General features: G+C 36.4%; 1 protein-coding gene across 4 annotated transcripts in view; it reads right to left on the reverse strand.

Annotated features, from left to right (window-relative positions):
- DNAJC1 (DnaJ heat shock protein family (Hsp40) member C1) overlaps positions 1–21,055 on the reverse strand; it is a 334,787-nt gene that overhangs the window by 51,139 nt on the left and 262,593 nt on the right. For all 4 annotated transcript variants that reach the window (XM_003410555.4, XM_064284912.1, XM_023548868.2 and 1 more), the window contains exon 9: positions 14,642–14,761. In XM_003410555.4, the coding sequence (XP_003410603.1) occupies positions 14,642–14,761 (120 nt within the window). The remainder of the gene's footprint in view (positions 1–14,641; positions 14,762–21,055) is intronic.

Genomic DNA, 21,055 nt, shown 5'->3' on the forward strand with positions numbered 1-21,055 from the left:
TGCTGAAAATTAACTTCAGATCTAATGATAAAGTTTTGATTTTAAGACGGAATTTCATCTATCAAGTTACCTTCTATCTCTACCCAAATCTCATTTAAATGACCAAATAGAGAAAAATGAAAGAGAAAGAAAAAAAAATTTATCTGTATTAGTGCTAAAGGAATCCCGAGAAGCAGGGTTGCAGATGAGATTGGATTGAGGGGAGTGCAGATTATGCCTCTCCACTCACAATTTAATGTAAGAAAGTGGAAGCTTGCCTGAAAGGGGGTGAATTTTCCTAAAAGCACCCTGGAAAATCTTTAATCTCAAGGCAATAACTCAAAGCAACAGAGTCTGGGATCGAAGTGGGTGGGTGGTGGGGCCACTGGTAGAGGTAACAATGGAAGGTCCTTGAGCACTCCAGTAGTGCCCTGCACACAGAATGACAGGCTGCAGGTCTTGTCCCTGGTCTTCTCTTGGATGTGCACCAATACAAGTAGAAGCAAAGGTATAGACGCAGTCAGATTAGAAAACAAAGGGACAAAGTGCCCTAACAATCTTTGGACAATCACAAAAATCAAGTAGAAAACAACCCCTAAAACTAATTTCACACATCAGATAATTTATAGAATTCTTACTAACAGAAACCAAACTAAATCCATTGCCATCGAGTTGATTTCATCTCACAGTGACCCTATACCAAAAACCAAACCCGTTGCCATCGAGTTAATTCTGACTCACAGCAACCCTATAAGACAAGGTAGAGCTAGCTGCCTCATAGAGTTTCCAAGAAGCACCTGGTGGATTTGAACTGCCCATATTTTGGTTAGCAGCCATAGCTCTTAACCACTATGCCACCAGTGACCCTATAGGACAGAGTAAAACTGCTCCATAGGGTTTCCAAGGAGCAGCTGGTAGATTTCAACTGCTGACCTTTTGGTTAGCAGCTGTAGCTCATAAGCCACTGTGCCACCAGGCTCCTTGGTAATTCTTTGCCCATCCTCTACTGTCTATTGCATCTCTGACCTGACATGGGCACAGCTAAAATCACAAAAGCAGAGGATAGAAGAGGGGTAGGAGCCCTGGTGGTGCAATGGTTAAGCACTTGGCTGGGAACCAAAAGATCAGTGGTTCGAACCCACAAGTGGCTCTGCAGGAGAAAAGACCTGGTGATTTGCTCTAGGAAACCCTATGGGGCGGATCTACCTGTCATACAGGGTCACTATGAGTCAGAATCAACTCGAAGGCACATGACAGCAACAACAAAGTTACAGAACAGTTGGTAAGGAGCAAATCTTAACCTAACATGTTGGTGAAAATAGTGCTTTTTGGTTTCTGTACTCAGAGGCTAAAATAGGAAACTTCTTAGCAAAGTAGTAATTCTCCCTGCCTTCTTAGTAAACTCAGCCAATTGGAAATCAAGACAGAGAAAAAAACCAAGTCAGGAAATCTAGCAAAATCTAGTCAGAGAAAAATACTTTTTTTTTTTTTTTGCTGTTTTCTGGGACTAAACGTTGCATGCAAACCCAAACAATCTCTGAGAAAATCCATTTAAAGTCCCTGACACTGTCCTCTCTCTGTAAACAGAAATTTTGTGTCGGACAAATGAAAAGATCAATCTAAAAGAAAAGTATCGAAAAAGGAAAACCAGAAAATGAGATAGTCTTATCCTGTAGTATAGGAAAAAACTTTAAAAAGGTTGTGGGTGGGGTAAAAGAATATTCATACAGGTACTAAAGTATAACCTCATCAATTATTGACAATAGAGATCTGACAACCACCTCCTGAACCAACTAATCAAAGTTAGCACCAATAATAGAAAGACAATGGGACTTTACATGCTGCTGAATGTGACACAGTATCTCTCAAAGGCTAGTCTGGACAGGTGATTCAATTACTCTTCAGATCCAAGAAAGTAGAGACAAATAAAGGAACCTGCCAATGGTTGGTCCTTAAGCATCAGAGAAAGCCTATAATTGGCTAATTTTTCAACCTTGGTGATATCATAAGTGAGAACAATAAAAAGGAATTATAGGAATGGATATGACGATAAATCCTGGTCCACTAAAAAAAAAAAAAGTTTTTTTTTTTTTTTTTTGGGAAATATCAAAGACAATCACTGGAATTAATTAACCATCACATGTCACATTACATCACATATGTGACATTTCCTATGGAGTATTCTTACCAAAAGTGTCTAATTTGAATCAAGCTTCTAGAGCTATCTTTCAGTTTACAGGAAATACAAGAGATAGAGAAGTAACTTAAATGATACCTTCAGGAAACACTCAGAAAAATCTGGGTTATGAAATATTCTGTAAGAAATCCAGCCTGTCTTACAATGTGGATGAGCCTGGAGAACATTATGTTGAGCGAAATCACAAAAAGACAAACATTGAGTGTTCTCACTTTTATGAAATGACATGAATAGGTAACTATATAGAAACTAATGTTCATTAGTGGTTACCAGGGGTAGGGGGAGGGCAGAGAGAGAAGTATTCCCTAAGTAGCAATCACTTTGTTTATAGTAGTGGGAAAGGTGGCATTGAATGTGGGTGAAGTTTTCACAGCTCGAATGATGTAATTATGTCAATAAGTTATTGTTGTTAGGTGCCATTGAGTCAGGTCCAAATCAAAGCAACCCTATGCACAACAGAATGAAACACTGCCTGGTCCTGCGCCATCCTTACAATTGTTATGCTTGAGCCCATTGTTGCAGCCACTGTGTCAATCCATCTCATTGAGGGTCTTCCTCTTTTCCGTTGACCGTGTGTACTTTACCAAGCATGATGTCCTTCTCCAGGGACTGATCCCTCCTGACAACATGTGCAAAATATGCAAGACGCAGTCTCATCCTTGCTTCCAAGGAGCATTCTGGTTGTACTTCTTCCAAGACAGATTTGTTCATTCTTTTGGCAGTCCACGGTATATTCAATGGAAACCCTGGTGGCATACTGGTTAAGTGCTATGGCTGCTAACCAAAAGGTCGGCAGTTTGAATCCACCAGGCTCTCCTTGGAAACTCCATGGGGCACTTCTACTCTGTCCTATAGGGTCGCTATGAGTCAGAATCGAATCGACGGCACTGGGTTTCGTTTTTTTGTTTGTTTGTTTGTTTGGTATATTCAGTATTCTTTGCTAAGACCACAATTCAAAGGCGTCAATTCTTCGGTCTTCCTTATTCATTGTCCCAGCTTTCACATGCATATGATACAACTGAAAATACCATGGCTTTGGTCAGGTGAACCTTAGTCTTCAAGGTAACATCTATGCTTGTCAACACTTTAAAAAGGTCCTTTGCAGCAGATTCGCCCAGTGCAATGTGTCTTTTAATTTCTTGACTGGGGCCTCCATGGCTGTTGATGGTGGATCCAAGTAAAAGAAATCTGTGACAACTTCAGTCTTTTCTCCATTTATCATGATGTTGCTCATTGGTCCAGTTGTGAGGATTTTTGTTTTCTTTATGTTGAGGTGTAATCCATACCGATGGCTGCAGTCTTTGATCATTAGTAAATGCTTCCAGTCCTCTTCACTTTCAGCAAGCAAGGTTGTGTCATCTGCATAACGCAGGTTGTTAATGAATCTTCCTCCAATCCTGATGCCCTGTTCTTCTTCATATAGTCCAGCTTCTCGGATTATTTGCTCAGCATACAGATTAAATAGGTATGGTGAAAGGATACAACTCTGACACACACCTTTCCTGACTTTAAACCAATCAGTATCCCCTTGTTCTGTCTGAACAACTGCCTCTTGATCTATGAACAGGTTCCTCATGAGCACAATTAAGTGTTCTGGAATTCCCATTCTTCGCAATGTTATCCATAATTTGTTATGTTCCACACAGTCGAATGCCTTTGCATAGTCAATAAAACACAGGTAAACATCCTCCTGGTATTTTCTGCTTTTAGCCAGAATCCATCTGACATCAGCAATGATATCCCTGGTCCCAAGTCCTCTTCTAAATCTGGCCTGAATTTCTGGCCGTTCCTTGTTGATATACTGCTGCAGCCACTTTTGAATGATCTTCAGCAAAATTTTGCTTGCGTGTGATATTAATGATACTGTTTGATAATTTCCACATTTGGTTGGATCATCTTTCTTGGGAATAGGCATAAATATGGATCTCTTCCAGTCAGTTGGCCAGGAAGCTGTCCTCCATATTTCTTGGCATAGAAGAGTTAGCATTTCCAGCGCTGCATCTGTTTGTTGAAACATCTCAGTTGATATTCTGTCAATTCCTGGAGCCTTGTTTTTTGCCAGTGTTTTTTTTTTCAGTGCTGCTTGGACTTCTTCCTTCAGTACCATTGGTTCCTGACCGCATGCTACCTCTTAAAATGGTTGAACGTCAACCAATTCTTTTTGGTATTATGACTCTGTCTATTCCTTCCATCTTCTTTTGATGCTTCCTGTGTTGTTCAGTATTTTCCCCCTAGAATCCTTTACTGCAACTTGAGGCTTGAATATTTTCTTCAGTTCTTTCAGCTTGAGAAATGCTGAGCGTCTTCTTCCCTTCTGTTTTTCTGTCTCCAGCTGTTTGCACATGTCATCATAGTACTTTGTCTTCTCAAGCTGTCCTCTGAAATCTTCGCTTCAGCAATTTAACTTTATCATTTTTTCGTCTTGCTTAAGCTACTTGATGTTCAAAAACAAGTTTCAGAGTCTCTTCTGACATCCATTTTGGTCTTTTTTTTTTTTCTGTCCTGTCTTTTAAATGACCTCTTGCTTTCTTTATGTATGATGTCCTTAATGTCATTCCACAACTCATTTGGTCCTCGGTCATTAGTGCTCAATGCGTGAAATCCATTCTTGAGATGCTCTGTAAATTCAGGTGGGATATACTCAAGGTCATACTTTGGCTCTCGTGTACTTGTTCTAATTGTCTTCAGTTTCAACTTGAACTTGCATACAAGTAATTGATGGTCTGATCTGCAGTTGGCCCTTGGGTTTGTTCTGATATTGAGCTTTTCCATCTCTTTCCACAGATGTAGTTGATTTGATTCCTATGTATTCCATGTGGCTAGGTCCATGTGTATAGTTGCCATTTATATTGTTGAAAAAAGGTATTTGCAATGAAGAAGCTGTTAGTCTTGCAAAATTCAATCATTTGACCTGCGACATGGTTTATCACCAAGGCCGTATTTTTCAACTACCGATCCTTCTTCGTTTCCAACTTGTGCATTCCAATCAGCAGTAATTATCCGCTCATCCTGATTGCATGTTCGATCAATTTCAGACTGCGGAAGTTGGTAAAAATCTTCAATTTCTTCATCTTTGGTCTTAGTGGTTGGTATGTAAATTTTAATAATAGTTATACTAACTGGTCTTCCTTGCAGGGGTATGGATATTATCCTATCACTGATATCACTGTAATTCAGGATAGATCTTGAAATGTTCTTTCTGATGGTGAATGCAATGACATTCCTCTTCAAGTTGTCATTCCTGGCATAGTAGACCATATGACTGTCCAATTGAAAATGGCCGATACCAGTCCATTTCGGCTCACTAATGTCTATGATATCAATGTTTATGCGTTCCATTTCATTTTTGAAAATTTCCAACTTCCTTTCCCTACTTCGTACATTCCAGGTTCTGATTTTTAATGGATGTTTGCAGCTGTTTCTTCTCATTTTGAGTTGTGCCACATCAGCAAATGAAGATCCCGAAAGTTTGACTCTATCCACGTCATTAAGGTTAACTCTACTTCCCCAGTCACATTTTGAGTGCCTTCCAACTTGAGAGGCTCATCTTCTGACACCGTGTCAGACAATGTTCAACTGCTATTCATAAGGTTTTCATTGGCTAATTCTTTTCAGAAATAGACAGCTGGGTCCTTCTTCCTAGTCTGTCTTAGTCTGGAAGCTTAGCTGAAACCTGTCTGTCATGAGTGACCCTGCTGGTATTTGAATACTAGTGGCATAGCTTCTGGCATCACAGCAACACACAAGCCCCCACAGTACAACAAACTGACAGATGTATAAAATTAAGCCTATTTTATGGATGAATAAACTGAGGTACAAAATTATCCTAGTGATTTATTATGCTAGTGAGTGCCAGAGCTGAACTGTCCAACTCTGAGGCTTTATTTAACTCGATTTCTGAAGTTAAAAAAGACTTAAAGATTCAGTTTGAGACCACAGAATACAAATAAATCAGAATGTATCAAAAGGGACCTACAGTTAGACATATCCCAGTGAATTTTCCAGGATGGACGGGAGGAAGTAAAGCTGTTTTTATTCACAGCACTATTAAACTATTAATGTTAAGACGTCCCCAGGCTACAAGTTGAATATACAAAAACCCACTGTATTTCAACAGACTAGCAATGAACAATCTGAAAGTGTAATTAAGAAAACAATTCTATTCTTTTATCAATTCCTATAAAATAATTGATAAGAAATTTCCTAAAGTTTATATGGACAGGCAAAGTACTTAGAATAGTAAAAATAATTTTGAAAAGGAACAAAGTTAGAGGACTTATACTATCCAATTTCAAAATTAGTACACAAGACAGTGTGGTATTGTCATCAGGATAGGCATATAGATCAATGCAATAGAAAGAGAATGTATAAATAAACCCTTACATTTATGGCCAGGTGTTTTTTGACTAAGATACTAAGTCAATTCAATAGGGGAACATCTGTCCACAAATGGTGCTGGGGCAATTGGATATACATATACAAAAAAAAAATACTTGACCTTTACTTTACACCAAACACAAAAATCTACTAAAAAATGGATCACAGACAGAAAGGGCCACATAAACCAGAGACTACATCAGCCTGAGGCCAGAAGAACTAGATGGTACCTGGCTACAACCGATGACTATCCTGACAGGGAACACAACAGAGAACCCCTGAGGGAGCAGGAGAGCAGTGGGATGCAGATCCCAAATTCTCATAAAAAGACCAGACTTAATGGTCTGACTGAGACTAGAATGACCCCAGATGTCATGGTCGCCAGGCCTTCTGTTAGCCCAAGAAAAGAGCCATTCCTAAAGCTAACTCTTCAGACAGGGATTGAACCAGACTATGGGATAGACAATGATACTGGTGAAGAATGACCTTCTTGGATCAAGTAGACACATGGGACTATACTGGCATCTCCTGTCTGAAGGGGAGATAAGAGGGCAGAGAGGGTCAGAAGCTGGCCAAATGGACATGAAAAGAAATAGAGGAGGGAAGGAGTGTGCTGTCTCATTAGGGGGAGAACAATTAGGAGTATATAGCAAGGTGTTTATAAATTTTTGTATGAGAATCTGACTTGATTTGTAAACTTTCAGTTAAAGGACAATTAAAAAAAAAAAATGGGTCATAGACCTAAATGTAAGCTCTAAATTATAAAACTTCTAAGAGAAAATCTTTGTGACTTTGGGTTACGCAATAGTATTTAGATACAATGCTGAAAGCATAATCCATAAGAGAAAAAAAATTAATAAAACAGACTTCATTGAAAGTAAAATTTTCGTGCCTCATAAGACACCATTAAGAAAATGAAGAAACAAGTCACAGCCTGGAAAAGTATATTTGCAAATCATACATTTGATAAAGGACTTCAGTCCATAATATATAAAGAGCTCTTACAATTCAATAATTAGAAGACAAGCAACCAAACTAAAATATGGGCAAAAGATATAAACAGACATTTTACCAAATAAGGCATAAACCAAGAAAACAAAAAAAGTTGCCGCTGAGTCAATTCCGACTCATACCAAGCCTATAGGAAAAAGTAGAACTGCTCTGCAGGGTTTCCAAGGAGCAGCTGATCGATTTGAACTGATTTCTTAACCGCTGCGCCACTGGGGCTCTGAAAATAAGTCACTGGTGTTGTTGTTAGGTGCCACTGAGTCAGTTCCAACCCAGAGTGGTCCTACGTACAACAGAATGAAACACTGCCTGCTCCTGCGCCATCCTCGGAATCGTTACGCTTGAGCCCACTGTTGCAGCCACTATGTCAATCCATCTCACTGAGGGTCTTCCTCTTTTCTGTTGACACTCTACCAAGCATGATGTCCTTCTCTAGGGACTGATCCCTTCTGATAACATGTCCAAAGTATGTGAAACGAAGCCTCACCATCCTTGCTCCTAAGGCTGTACTTCTTCTAAGACAGATTTGTTTGCTCTTGAATAAGGAATGGGGATGGCTAATAAGCACATGAATAGATGCTCAATACCATCAGTTATTAGTGCAAATTAGCACTATGAGATACCACTGCACTCCTACTAAAATGGCTATAATTAGAAAAAAAAAAAGATGAACAAACAACAAGAAAAAAAAAACAAGTGTTGGTGAAACTATGGAGAGACTGGAAACCTCACGTATTATTGGTAAGAATGTAAAATGTACAGCCACTTTAGAAAACAATTTGCAGTTTCTTAAAAAGTTAAACATAAGCTTAAGTATAAACCTAGCAATTCCACTGGTTTTTCAGAAATCTACCCAAGAGAAACGAAAACATATGTTCATACAAGGACTCGTATGTGAATATTCATGGCAACATTTATAATAGCCAAAAAGTAGAAACAATCCAAATGCCTAACAGCTGGAAAAAGGATAAACAAAATATATCATTACAATGCAACGCTATTCAACAATATACAGACACGAACTATTGATACATGTTACAACACGGATGAACTTCAAATATCTTTTGCTAAGTGAAAGAGGCCAAATGCAAAAGACCTATGTTTTGCATATGTTGTGCAACCATCACTACTATTTCCAGAACTTTTTCTTTATCTTAAACAGATTCTATAAACGTCGAGCAAAAAAAAAAAAAAAAGATTCTGATTCTCTGCTCTCCTCAAGCCTTGGTAGCTTCTAATCTACTGTTTGTCTTCATGAATTTGCCAATTCTAGATACTTCAGAGACATGCTGTATTTGTCCTTTTGTGTTGAATATTTCACTTAGCATAATGCTTTCAAGGTTCATCCATGTCATGCCACATATTAGAACTTCATTTCTTTTTTATGGATGAATAACATTCCATCGTATGAATATACCACATTTTGTTTATCCATTCGCCTGTTGATGACCACTCGGGTTGTCTCTACCTTTTGGCTACTGTGAATAACGCCGCTGCGAACATTGGTGTAAAGGCATCTGTCTGAGTCACCACTTTCAATTCTTTTGGGTGTATACCTGGGAGTGGAATTGCTAGGTCATATGATAATTCAATGTTTACCCTTTTTTTGAGGAACCACCAAACTGTCTTCCACAGCAAGTACAACACTTCACATTCTTACTAGCAGTGCATGAGGGTTTAAATGTCTCCATATCCTTGCCAATACTTTTTACTTTCCATTTCATTTGTTTGTGTTTTTACAGCCATTCTAGTGGGTGTGAAGTAGTATTTCATTATGTTTTTTAAATACTTAACCATGTTTTTTGGAGAAAACTTACATAGCAAATTAGGTCCTCATTTTAAAAATTTCTATACACATTATCCACTTTTCACACTGTGAATAACGTGTATAGAAATAATGTGTATAGAAATGGTTACACTTTTCACAATGTATCAGCATTTTCATCATTTTCATTCTGGTTGTTCTGTTTCCATTAATCTAGCTTCTTTGTCCCCCCTTACCTTCTCATCTTTGGTCTAGAGTAAACATTGACCTTTAGGTCTCATGTAGGTGATTATTTAGAGCAGCACAATACTCACAGGTGATATTATTTATTTTATGAGCCATTCTGTTTCTTGGCTGATAGGTGACCACTTGGAGTGGTTTGAGTTCCAAGATTAAAAGGTATATCAGGGCAATAGTTTCAGAGGTTCCCTTAGTACATACAAATCCAGTAAGTCTAGCCTTTATTAGGAATTTTAGTTATGCTCTACATTTTTCTCCAGGATCATCTATTATGGCCCTGGTTGGAACAGTCAGGAGTGGTAGCTGGGTACCATCTAGTTCTCCTGGTATCACTGTGGTTATGATTTGCATTTTCCTGATAACTAATGATGTGGAGATCTTTTCATGTGCTTATTAGTCATTTCTATATCTTACCTGGAAAAATGTCTAGTTTCCTTGCCCAGTTTTTAATGAGGTTGTTTGTCTTTTTTGTTGTTGGGTCATAGAAGTTTATTTATATATTCTGGATATTAAACCCTTATCACATATATTATATGATTTGCAAAAATTTTCTCCTATTCTATAGGTTGTCTTTCTAATTTCTGTAATGTTTCATGAATTCTATTCCCATGTAGTAAATATATGGATCCTGATCATGTCCTAACTGTGATTTTGCTCAATGTTAAGATAGAAATGGTGGCATGGAATGCAAATATGTAATCCTTGGCCCAGAAATCATATAATATATAGCAAAACTCCAACTAGGCCAATGAACAGATTAAGCAATTAATTATGTAGTTTTATCTGACGGACACTGAAAGGTCCTAGTACCTCAAAACAACCCTATGCCTCCTTTGTCCTTTAAATAGGCAATCAAGTTGCTTGAAATTATTATACCAATCATTCATGTCCTCGGGATAAGAACTTTGAAGGCCTTTATTAAAATACAAGCACGTATGTATATAGGTATGTTATCTGGTAACATGTTAATTATAATCTATTAACATACTGAAAACTCGTTGTTAAATTAGCTAGTGACTCAGCTAGAAAGAAAATGGGAAAGGACCCATTCATTTCAAAATTTTAAATAACCTTAAGAGCTGTGAGGTAGAACAGAGTAAAGGAAGAAGAGAGGGAGAGAAGTGTGAGATTAGGCTCACATCAAGAGAATTGCTACGAAAACAAAAAACGAAAAAACAACCAATCCTTGTCATCTTTACATCTTTGTGTAGGGCTAGTCTGACTCTAAAAGTATGAGCAATAGTATTGTTGCCAAAAATAAATACTATATATTTATCACTGATAAACCATAAAACGTATTTTCAATTGAACAATCCGCTTAAGCATTTTTGAAACAATATAGGAATCCCCCATAATAGCTCCTCTATTCCCTCTCTAGTTAGCTATGTAAAATAAAATTGGGAATTTTAATTATCGTCTCCTCTTTTCTCATCTATAGGGACTCTAATCTAACTCCACATCTCTTTCCTCACACTGGGGCACTAAGCTAATTATAAAAGTCTGCTTAAATCTCTCCACCTGTCTTTTGTTTTGCTGCCTACCTGAACCTTTTTCAAGCAGGCAGAAAATCTCCCATCAGTCTGTTATCACAACCAGAATGCAAGAGATTAGTGACCACAGAAAGAAGCAGAATCAGTTTACATCCTTTTAGGCAAGACAATGATACGACTTCACAAGCAAGAAATCTGAGTGCTCCCTGACCCTGATGTACAAAACCTGCAGCTAATAATCACATTAAAGTTGGTTTTACAGGCCAGACAGTTTTTGTTTCCTCTGTTGCTTTTACAATTTGAGTGTCCTTTGTGGTTACCAAAATTATTTGCTGAAAGGCATATGTTAACATTGAAAACATTTCATCCATAATAATACAGGTCTTATAGGTATATCTTAGTTAAAATATACTTCTCATTGATTTTAGAAAAAATTAGTAACATTGCTTGGTTTATCTAGAGTAGAATTCAGCAATCTAATGGTGTTAATTATGACAATTAATATACTTACAACTCATTTCTTAATTGAGGTCTAAAATAGACTTTTCACTAAATCAGTCAACCCAAATAAAGAATTTGTAGATCCCGCCACTGTATCTTCCCACTCCTCTCAAAAAAGGGCCAATTGTTTCTCTAAGGAAAGAGAACTAGGCCTGCAGCTACAAATTCAGCAAGGAAAACGGGTCAAAGAACAGATGTGCAAAGACAGAAATGGTACAGGTGATCAGGCAGAGGTTCTGATTACAGCAAACTGAACTGGGTTTCTTTTTCGTAATCAAATACTTAACGAAAACAAATCTAATTAGCACCATCAACCAAAAAGGAGTATAAGTAATCTTCTAAAGTGTGGTTAACTTTCACTTACTAGATGAACCGTACTAGCCAGAGCTTTGAAGCGGTTTGGTCCAGTTTGAAACCCTGCAGAGAATTTGCATTTCCACCCCAGATATACTGAATCAGAATCTGCATTTCAACAGGATTGAATCTTGTTAAAATGTAGATTCTTGGTGGGGGTTTGAACTGGAATGAACTGGTTTGAAGCCCGGGTAATAGCTGAACCCCTTTCAGCTGCTTCAATGTGATTCATAAGTCATCCCTGTGTTTAAACATTAGTTATCTCAGTGTTCAGAAACCTGTCCCTTTTAAAGAGTGATTTAAAGTTTTTTTGTGTGTGTGTAGTTACTGGATGAAATGCATAATTCAGCTATGAAAATGATGCTCACAGAATGAAAATATATTGAGTCCATATAAATACAGCTGACATAGAAGGAAAAGAATAAAAATTACAATGGCATTTTTTGGTGCCACAAAAGTTTAGGTTTATCGAATGTTTATTTCCAAGGTGCTTTTGGTATTATGAAAACAGAATACTTGGCAAATCAAAACAAAGAAAACCTTCAAAAAGTCATGTTTGCCACTTTCATGATAAAATAAAAGTTATTACAGACATGGAACCAGTTGTCGTTGGTTAATTTTATAGTTCTAAGGAGAAAAAAAATTGAAACAATACTTTTGCCTGTACAAAGACTACTCTTACAAATTACGTATAAATTTTCTATGATACTAACTGGAAAACCCTGGTGGCATAGTGTTTAAGAGCTACGGCTGCTAACCAAAAAGGTCAGCAGTTTGCATCCGCTAGGCGCTCCCTGGAAACCCTATGGAGCAGATCTGCGCTGACCTATAGGGTCTCTATGAGTTGGAATTGACTTGACGATAACAGGTTTTTGTTTTTTTTTTTTAATGATACTAACTAGCCACCTCAAGGATCTATTGACGTTATCATGTATATTCTAAGCATTTTTTTAAACTTTCATCTCTCTCCTCATAAAAACACTGATAAAAATTTAACCAGATTTTAACGACAACAAATTAATTTAAAATATCGCTCTACTCGATGTCTTATCTGCCTTTGGCATTATTAACTGTAAGGGCCCAGAAAACTAGTATTTAAAAGTGAAAGATGATGTTATCTTCCATGGAGACAATAAATTTAGAGAACTATTTTTTTTCAGTAAGCAGTTGAACTAAAAGTTCTGTTTCATGGATTCCTAAAAATTCCAGGAATAATTTTTGTCCATCACCATATCGATAGTAGCTATGTAGTCAGAGGGTCATGGTACTTAAATTAAAACACATGAATAACCATACAATGTCTTTAATTTGGTCAGATATTTACTGATAAGTCATTATTAACTTATCTTTTACAAACAATCTTAAAACAAGATAATACAATGCACATCCCAATAACATTCTCAGGAAAAGAAGAGGTATCTTTACAGTTTTGCTACTCACCTAAGATAATAGGTCTCTTCACGAAACATACCCAAAATTTTTTTGTTATAAGCTACAATAGCTGTTTTTCCATATAATCAGATTTAATCGCTGAAGCCAAAATAATGCAAAAATTTTATGCAAATTCAAATAGTACTCTCTCTTAATTGTGGTTTTAAAAAGGTCTGGCAGTAAAAATGTTCACATATGTAATTTTAAATTTCCAAAGCAGCTCCTACACATACACACACACCAAAAAGAAAAAGCTTGACAGTAACAGTTTTTGTAAGTTTGCTTCTAAATAAAAAAGTGAAAGATTATCACGGAAGAGAACTTCTAGCCTTTCTGTAACAAGCTGCTCTTTTTTGTAGCTGTGATTATTAATCATTTTGCAGGTTTCTTTTATTGTTCATTATCAAAAAAGACCCAAAGGTGTACTAAAAGAACTGAAGGGATTATCTGAATCTTCACTTTCAGGTAACCCCTTAAAATTTTTAGATCTGTAGGACTTATTTAAATTTAGTAAAGAATTTATTTATTTAGTAAAGAATATTTACTATTCTTTATGAACTATACCTTACAATCATATGGATGAAAATAAAAGTTTCTCCCAATTTCAATTAAACATTTGCTAAGTATTTAATACATGTTAGGCACTGTGCTACGTGCTTTTTATAAGATCCTCTGTCTTAAGTTTCCTGAATAAAAGTACCCAAAATGTTGAGCCAAAAACATTCCAAGTAAATACTTTCTTTTAAATGTTAGGTATGGTCATTCATCTTTATATATATTTTTTGTTTCTCCTGGTTAAACAACTTGTCAAAATGGATGGTGGGTATCAACCTTGAAATAAAAATCCAAACATTCCATCTGCATTATAGGAACACTACTCATGTAATCAATGCAAACCACCTGTCTAAATACCAACAGCAATCTGTATTGCAGTGTTAAAAAGATCCAGCTGAAATACAACTTCTCTAACTCTGATCAGTCTGAGAACTATTTTCCCAGTTAAAGGGATCACTATAAACACAAAAACTGGCATTGTTTTTCTGTGATTAGGTTACAGTAGCTTAAGTCTCTAAGCACTGGAATCCCCCACACACTGATCAGTTACAGCTGGTAATTGTGGAGCAGGGGACTAACTGACATCTGCTTCTTGCTTATTTCGTTAATGGTTCACTTCCAGGTCCTACAAGGATTGTAGCCTTTCTCCAAAGATAATTTCAGAGCCATCTATGTCTGCCTTCTACATAGTCTGCTTGTTCTGGTTTGTCACTCTCTATACAATGCAAAGCTGAGTGAACTCACATCTGTCACCGATCGACCCAATTCATGGGCAATCTTTTCCCATCGACCTGGGGTCCCTCCTGGGAACTTAACCATACTTCTTGTCAGCTGGCTGAGGTCCTCTTCTGTCCATTCAGGTGCCTGCAAAACATTTAAAAAAAAGAGAAAAAGATAATTGGGAGAATGTTTGCTAAAACATTTAACAAGTCTATGAACCCAATTGTTGGCAATACGGTTTCTGCGAAAGTCAACAAATAATATTAAAATGCATCTAGTGTTCATATAATGGTTTGTGTTTCACGTTTAACATTAGGACGCAAAGCTCCAGCAGCTTTTTTAATTTTCCTATGTATAATAAACAAGAAAGCAGAAATGTTGTGAAACCAGGCTTTTGAAGATACTAAAAAAAAAAAAAAAAGGGGGGGGGCAATTCAGTTTTGCTTTAAAGTGAGGAACCATTCTCAAAGCCCATGAACTAATTGTGTCATTGCTGCTTATAAATGCCTTTTATAATAATGCTAATATAAGAGGTCTTTAAGTTTTAAGAAAAATTATATTTTAAAGAAAGCAGAAAACTCTAAAGTATGAATGAAAATATGAACAAGTAAATGCAGTAAATTAAAATCAGAAACGAAACAAAGATACGTCTTCATTCACTCTGTGTAACAATATTCAATTTTAAAAGCATGTATTTTCAAGAAGTTTAGCTTGGTAGCTGACAGTGAAATGCCAGCATTTGATAAAACTTGGGAATAGAATTAAAATTAGAAACTGCTGCAATCAAGGCTTATACCACAAAGTACATGCAAAACATTTCATTTTTGAGATGATAAATATCTCCTAAAAGTTGGCCAAATTATAAAGCTGAATAATGAAATACCTTAAGGATTATAAAATTTCAAAAGTAAAAAGCCTAATAGCAAGCATATTCTGTATGTGTTACTTAGCACTGGTCAAAATCAAAACTGAGCAAAGCAAATAATAACTATTATCAAATAACAAATGACCATGTTACAAATATTTCACATTACATTTTACCACTAAACTATATCACTCACCAGAGGCAGTAGCCACTCTGGTATTAAACAACACTCTAGTAGTCAGCAGAGAGAAAGAGGATTCCTACCTTATTTTCTTTTAATTAAAAAGAAAGAAAGGAACCTTTGAGACAAATACCTTTTCTAATCACCATTTCCGATAATGAACAGGCATACATCAGGCAGTTTGCATTACAGAACCATCAGCACAGAACAACAGTCAGAGGTGAGTGACCCCAGGGACTATCTCCACAGCTACAGCAAAGCTTCTCCCTGACACTAATCCTCCCTGTCATTCTCCCACTGTGCTCTAACCACACTGACATCCGCCTGCCTCACTGCAAGCTTAACAGGGCCCTTCCTGACTTTTTACTGTCTCCCCCAATCAATGGTTCAAGCGTGCTCTTTTCACCATGTCCAAATGGCAGCTTCACTCATAATCAAAGTGCACTGCCCCTGTTAAAGGGCTTTCCGAAAGGCTCTCCCATTTGCATTCATTTGCAAAGCAAACTACTTTTATTCACTTTGTTCTGCTATCAAGAATGTTCCCTGAAGCAGATAAATTGGCATAAATACAACCTGCCACTTAAGAGTCAGTAAATAATAGCCAATAGTAGGGAGGATTTTATCAATCATTCTACTTTGTATCCACTAAAAGCTGAAAGACTCAACCATATTCATCTGTACAGTCTGCAGGATACATGCATAAATTCACTTATATAAAAAGGTAGCCTGCATTGGGTACAGCGGGAATTTCTTTGATATTTAATGAATATCAGAAATCTAATTCTCCATGTTAGATGATTTAAAAATTTACACCGAGGTTTCTTTCTTTTTGTTTTTTACTTTATTTAGTGAGAAGATAGTATTCTTTATTCATATATTATTTAGAGGAACAACCAAAAGATGTTAGTGATAGGAATGTAATTGGATTCTTAAGGAAATCATATTTTTATCACTAAAAAGCTGAAGCTTTAATGAATATACCAGTTGGTTTTAGAAATGCAAGAGTTAAATTTTAAACAGAATTTAAATATAAGCTTGCAGTACAAAATCATACCATGAATAGCAAGAAGCTGAAACTGCACATACATTGTACTGAATTATTGATATAGTATCCAAACCGTATTATATTATCAATGTAATTTCACAGAAAATCAAATCATCTTATTTCTGCATCGATTATAACAAACATTTTTGGAACAAACAGCATTGTCTAAAATGTCAAAAATATAAAAGACTATTTCACATAGTAAACTAATTATCTAACATAATTTCTATTTTAAATAAATTGGGTTTCTGAATATGCTGCATATATGAATAATGAGCATTAAAAACCAATTTCTGGTTTTAATTTCTTGTTAATATGAGTTGAAAAGGACAGTGCCCCCTTTTCTGGAAAGGAAACAATTTATATCAAATATCTGGACTGATACCTGAAAAATCACCTACTGCTACAGCTATCTTTCCTTTTATTTCATAGTTACTTTATGGTCATGATTTTTATTATTAATATTTTAAAAACTAGGTTGATAATAACAAGAATCATAATCTGAAATCTCTGAAAAAATCCTTTTAGCAAGTCATTATTCTCTGTCCTACAGCTGTAAGGCACTTTCCTGAATGTGTAATTCCTCAGCAATAGTTAGTTGTGTCTTTAGAAGCAACAGAGCCTACTGTGATCCAGCTCCTACAGCAGCCATGAGGGTGGCCGTGGTGTGAATGTATTCTCCCTGTTCTAATCTGGAGCCAACTGTAGCTGTGAAAGTCAAATGAATGCATAAGCATACTGCTTTGCCACTTAAAACCATGTGTGTCCAATATTACTGCAACACTGGGCCAAAAATTCATCTCTATAGTAAAGTAATGGAAGATACCACATGGTGTGTGGACAGCTGTTGTGACTACACAAGCATTCCAATTTTGCATCAGAAAAGCTCCGCTCTGGGAATAAATTTCCATACTGAATACAAAATAAAAAGTAAGCAGTTTTCAAGTTATTCAATATTTTAATGTAATAACCCCCCCAAAATCTACTAAAGTAAGATCTGATGAAAAAATTTAAATAGCCTCATCAAATAATGTCCTTTTGAGATGGATTTCTGTCATAAAACCACCTATGTTCAAATGTTTGGCACCTTTGAAAATCCATAAAATTCTTGGGGGATATGGGTAGAAGACGAAGGGGAAAGCACATTATGTTTTTAAAGTAACCTATATGCATTTTTCCTCTCACAACTTTAGACGATAAAACATTAATTACAAAGTATCACACAATTTATTTGGTACTGAAAACTTAAGTCCCAATTAACTGAAAATTTATTAATCATTATTGTATTTTCATACTTTAATATCAAAAGGTTCACCTCTATTTAATAAATAGAGGGAAATATACTGAAACTCTCTAATAAACAATATTTTTACTGGAATGCTCTACTAATGATCATTATTTACAAAATTACAAAAGTTACAGTTTTGTATTCAACTATTTTTAATAGATCTAGCTCAACCAGCTAAAATATCAGATGTATATATAATAAACAATATAGACGGTATATCTAATAGTATAGGGTCACTGGGTGGTGCAGTTTGTGCTCATCTACTAAAGACTGCAGTTCGAACCCACCCAGTGGTGCCATGGAAGAAAGGCATGGCACTCTGTCTCCATAAAGATTACTGCCAAGAAAACCCTATGAAACATTTCTACTCTGTAAGACATAGGGTCAACATGAGTAGGATTCGCCTTGTTGGAAATGGTTTTTTTGGGTTTATATCAAATAATATAATAATCTGCTACTTTTTAATTCTATGTTCTGTATAGAAGTTGTTTTACAACTGCATTCAGCTTTCAGCTATATAATTTTCCTTTCCAATTTAAAAATTGAGGAGTTAAGTGTCCTTGACAAATACATATGTGGATAAATGGTATGTAAAACAGCAACAACTACAGCAAAATTTATAACAAATCACCTCAAATGTCTTTTCACTCTTAGGAAAAGAAACTCTTCTTTGAAGAAAAGCTTGTAACTCATCCCAGACTATTATTCTAATGTATTCTATAAATGTGCCCAGAAAGGTCTCTCCACCTATGATTCAGCTACCTTGCTTAAAGAGCAGACTTCTTTGGATCAATGATGATAAAGTATAGTGTATAGACTGGCGCCGACCTAAAAATGGTTACCATCTGTGATAAGACAATCATAAAATTTTAGGGTAAGGATGAGAAACTTATAGCAATTAAAAAATTTAAAAGATCTGGTCCTTCCTACAGATAGTTTGAGAAACATTGTTCGAAACAATGAGAATAGTGCAAATTTCCTCTTACCTCCTTTTTGGGGGCTACAGTAAATAAAGCCCCCTTGAAAAATGGCCACAAAGATGTTTGATCTGTTCCTTTTAAAAATATTTTACACCGCTAAGTGTTTTGGTGATTCGTTACACAGCAACGGATAACTAATACAAGATTACTGTAAGCACAGGGAATAGCAAATTGCAAAGGGCTTAAGGTGGGAGGGAGCCCTGGTGGCACAAGGGTTAAGAGCTTGGCTGCTAAGCAAAGGGTCTTCAGTATGAATTCACTAGCTGCTCCTTGGAAACCCTATGGGGCAGTTCTACTCTGTCTATAGGGTCACTAAGAGTTGGAATAAACTTGACGGTAATGGGTTTGGTTTTTGTTTTTTGAGGTGGAAGAATGTCTAGTATGTCTGAGGTAGAGGAAGAAGACCAGTGTGGCCAGAGAAAAGTAAGCATAGGGGAGAGGTGTATGAGATAAGGCTAGGCAGGTAAAGGGGTTATGGAACAAATCATATAAGGTCTTATAGGCCACTGTAAAGACTTTTGGCTCATTTACTCTGCATGACATAGAAAGCTACTGAAGTTTCTTTTTCAGTTAGCTGTGTATCTATTTCCTGAAGAGGGTTTATTTACAAAGGTGCAGGTAGAGAACCACAAGAGAGTGTAGTAGCAGTACTAACAGATGCTTGTGCTCATTAAAACATCTAAGATGAAATCATTAGGAAAGACCTTGTAAATAGTGAAAACTGGTTGAGGGACACAGCTGGCTCAAGATAACCATATCCAGAGCCATAACTGGGATTGGCATCAATTTCTAATTAAATTAGTGATAATCTACTACACCAAACAACTGGTGAGTGAGAGGGGGTAAAATGGGGATGTGACAGGAATCTCTCAAGTTTAAAAAAAGACATCAAGGGCATCATACATGAAGAAAGTAAAAAGGTCACTAAAAAGACAGTGAAAGAAAAGACCAAAATGGATGTCAGAAGGGACTCTGAAACTTGCTTTTAAGTGAAGAATAGCTAAAGAAAACAGAAAAAAAAAAAAAATGATTAAGTAAAAGAGCTGAACAGAAGATTTCAAAGGGTAGGTTGAGAAGACAAGGTTAAGTTTTGATGAAACGTGCCAAGCCCTGGAGTTAGAAAACCAAAAGGGAAGAACATGACTGGTGCTTCTCAAGCTGAAAGAACTGAAGAGAAAATTTTATGGCCAAAAAAATTAAATGATGCAGGAAGCATCAAAGATGATGAAAGGAATACACACGATCACTTTACCAAAAAGAACTGGTTGACGTTCAACCATTTTAGCAGGTAGTATAATCAAAAAGAACTGCTGGTACTGAAGGAAAAAGTTCAAGCTGCACTGAAGGCATCAGCAAAAAACAAGACTGCAGGAATGGACGGAATACCGATTGAGTGCTTCAACAAGCGAATTCAATGCTGGAGGCACTTACCCATCTATGTAAAGAAATCTAGAAAGCAGCTACTAGAAGAGATCCATATATGCCCATTCCAAAGAAAAGTGATTAAACAGAATGTGGAAATTATGAAACAATATTATTAATATAACATGCTAGCAAAATTCTGCCGAACATAATTCAGAAACAACTGTAGCCATATATCAACAGTATGTGTAATTCCTCAGCACTAGTTAGTTGTGTCTTTAGAAGAAAATGTAGCTGGATTCAGAAGAGGACATGGAACGAGTGATATCACTACTGTCGTCAGATAGATCTTGGCTGAAAGCAGAGAATACCAGAAAGAGTCTTATCAACTACTCAAAGGCATTTGACTGTGTGGATCATAACAAATTATGGATAACATTACAAAGAATAGGAATTCCAGAACTCTTAATTGTGCTTATGCGGAATCTGTACATGATCAAGAGGCAGGCTTTCGAACGGAACAAAGGGATGTTACATGGCTTAAAATTAGAAAATGTGTGCAGCAGGGTAGTATCCTTTCATTCTATTTATTCAATCTGTGTGCTGAAAAAATAATCCGTAAAGCTGGACTATATGAAGAAGAACATGGCATCAATATTGGAGAAAGACTCATTAACAACTTATCATATGCAGATGACACAACCTTGCTTGCCGTAA

This window comes from Loxodonta africana, chromosome 4, assembly GCF_030014295.1.
Source record: "Loxodonta africana isolate mLoxAfr1 chromosome 4, mLoxAfr1.hap2, whole genome shotgun sequence".
NCBI classification, from domain to species: domain Eukaryota; kingdom Metazoa; phylum Chordata; class Mammalia; order Proboscidea; family Elephantidae; genus Loxodonta; species Loxodonta africana.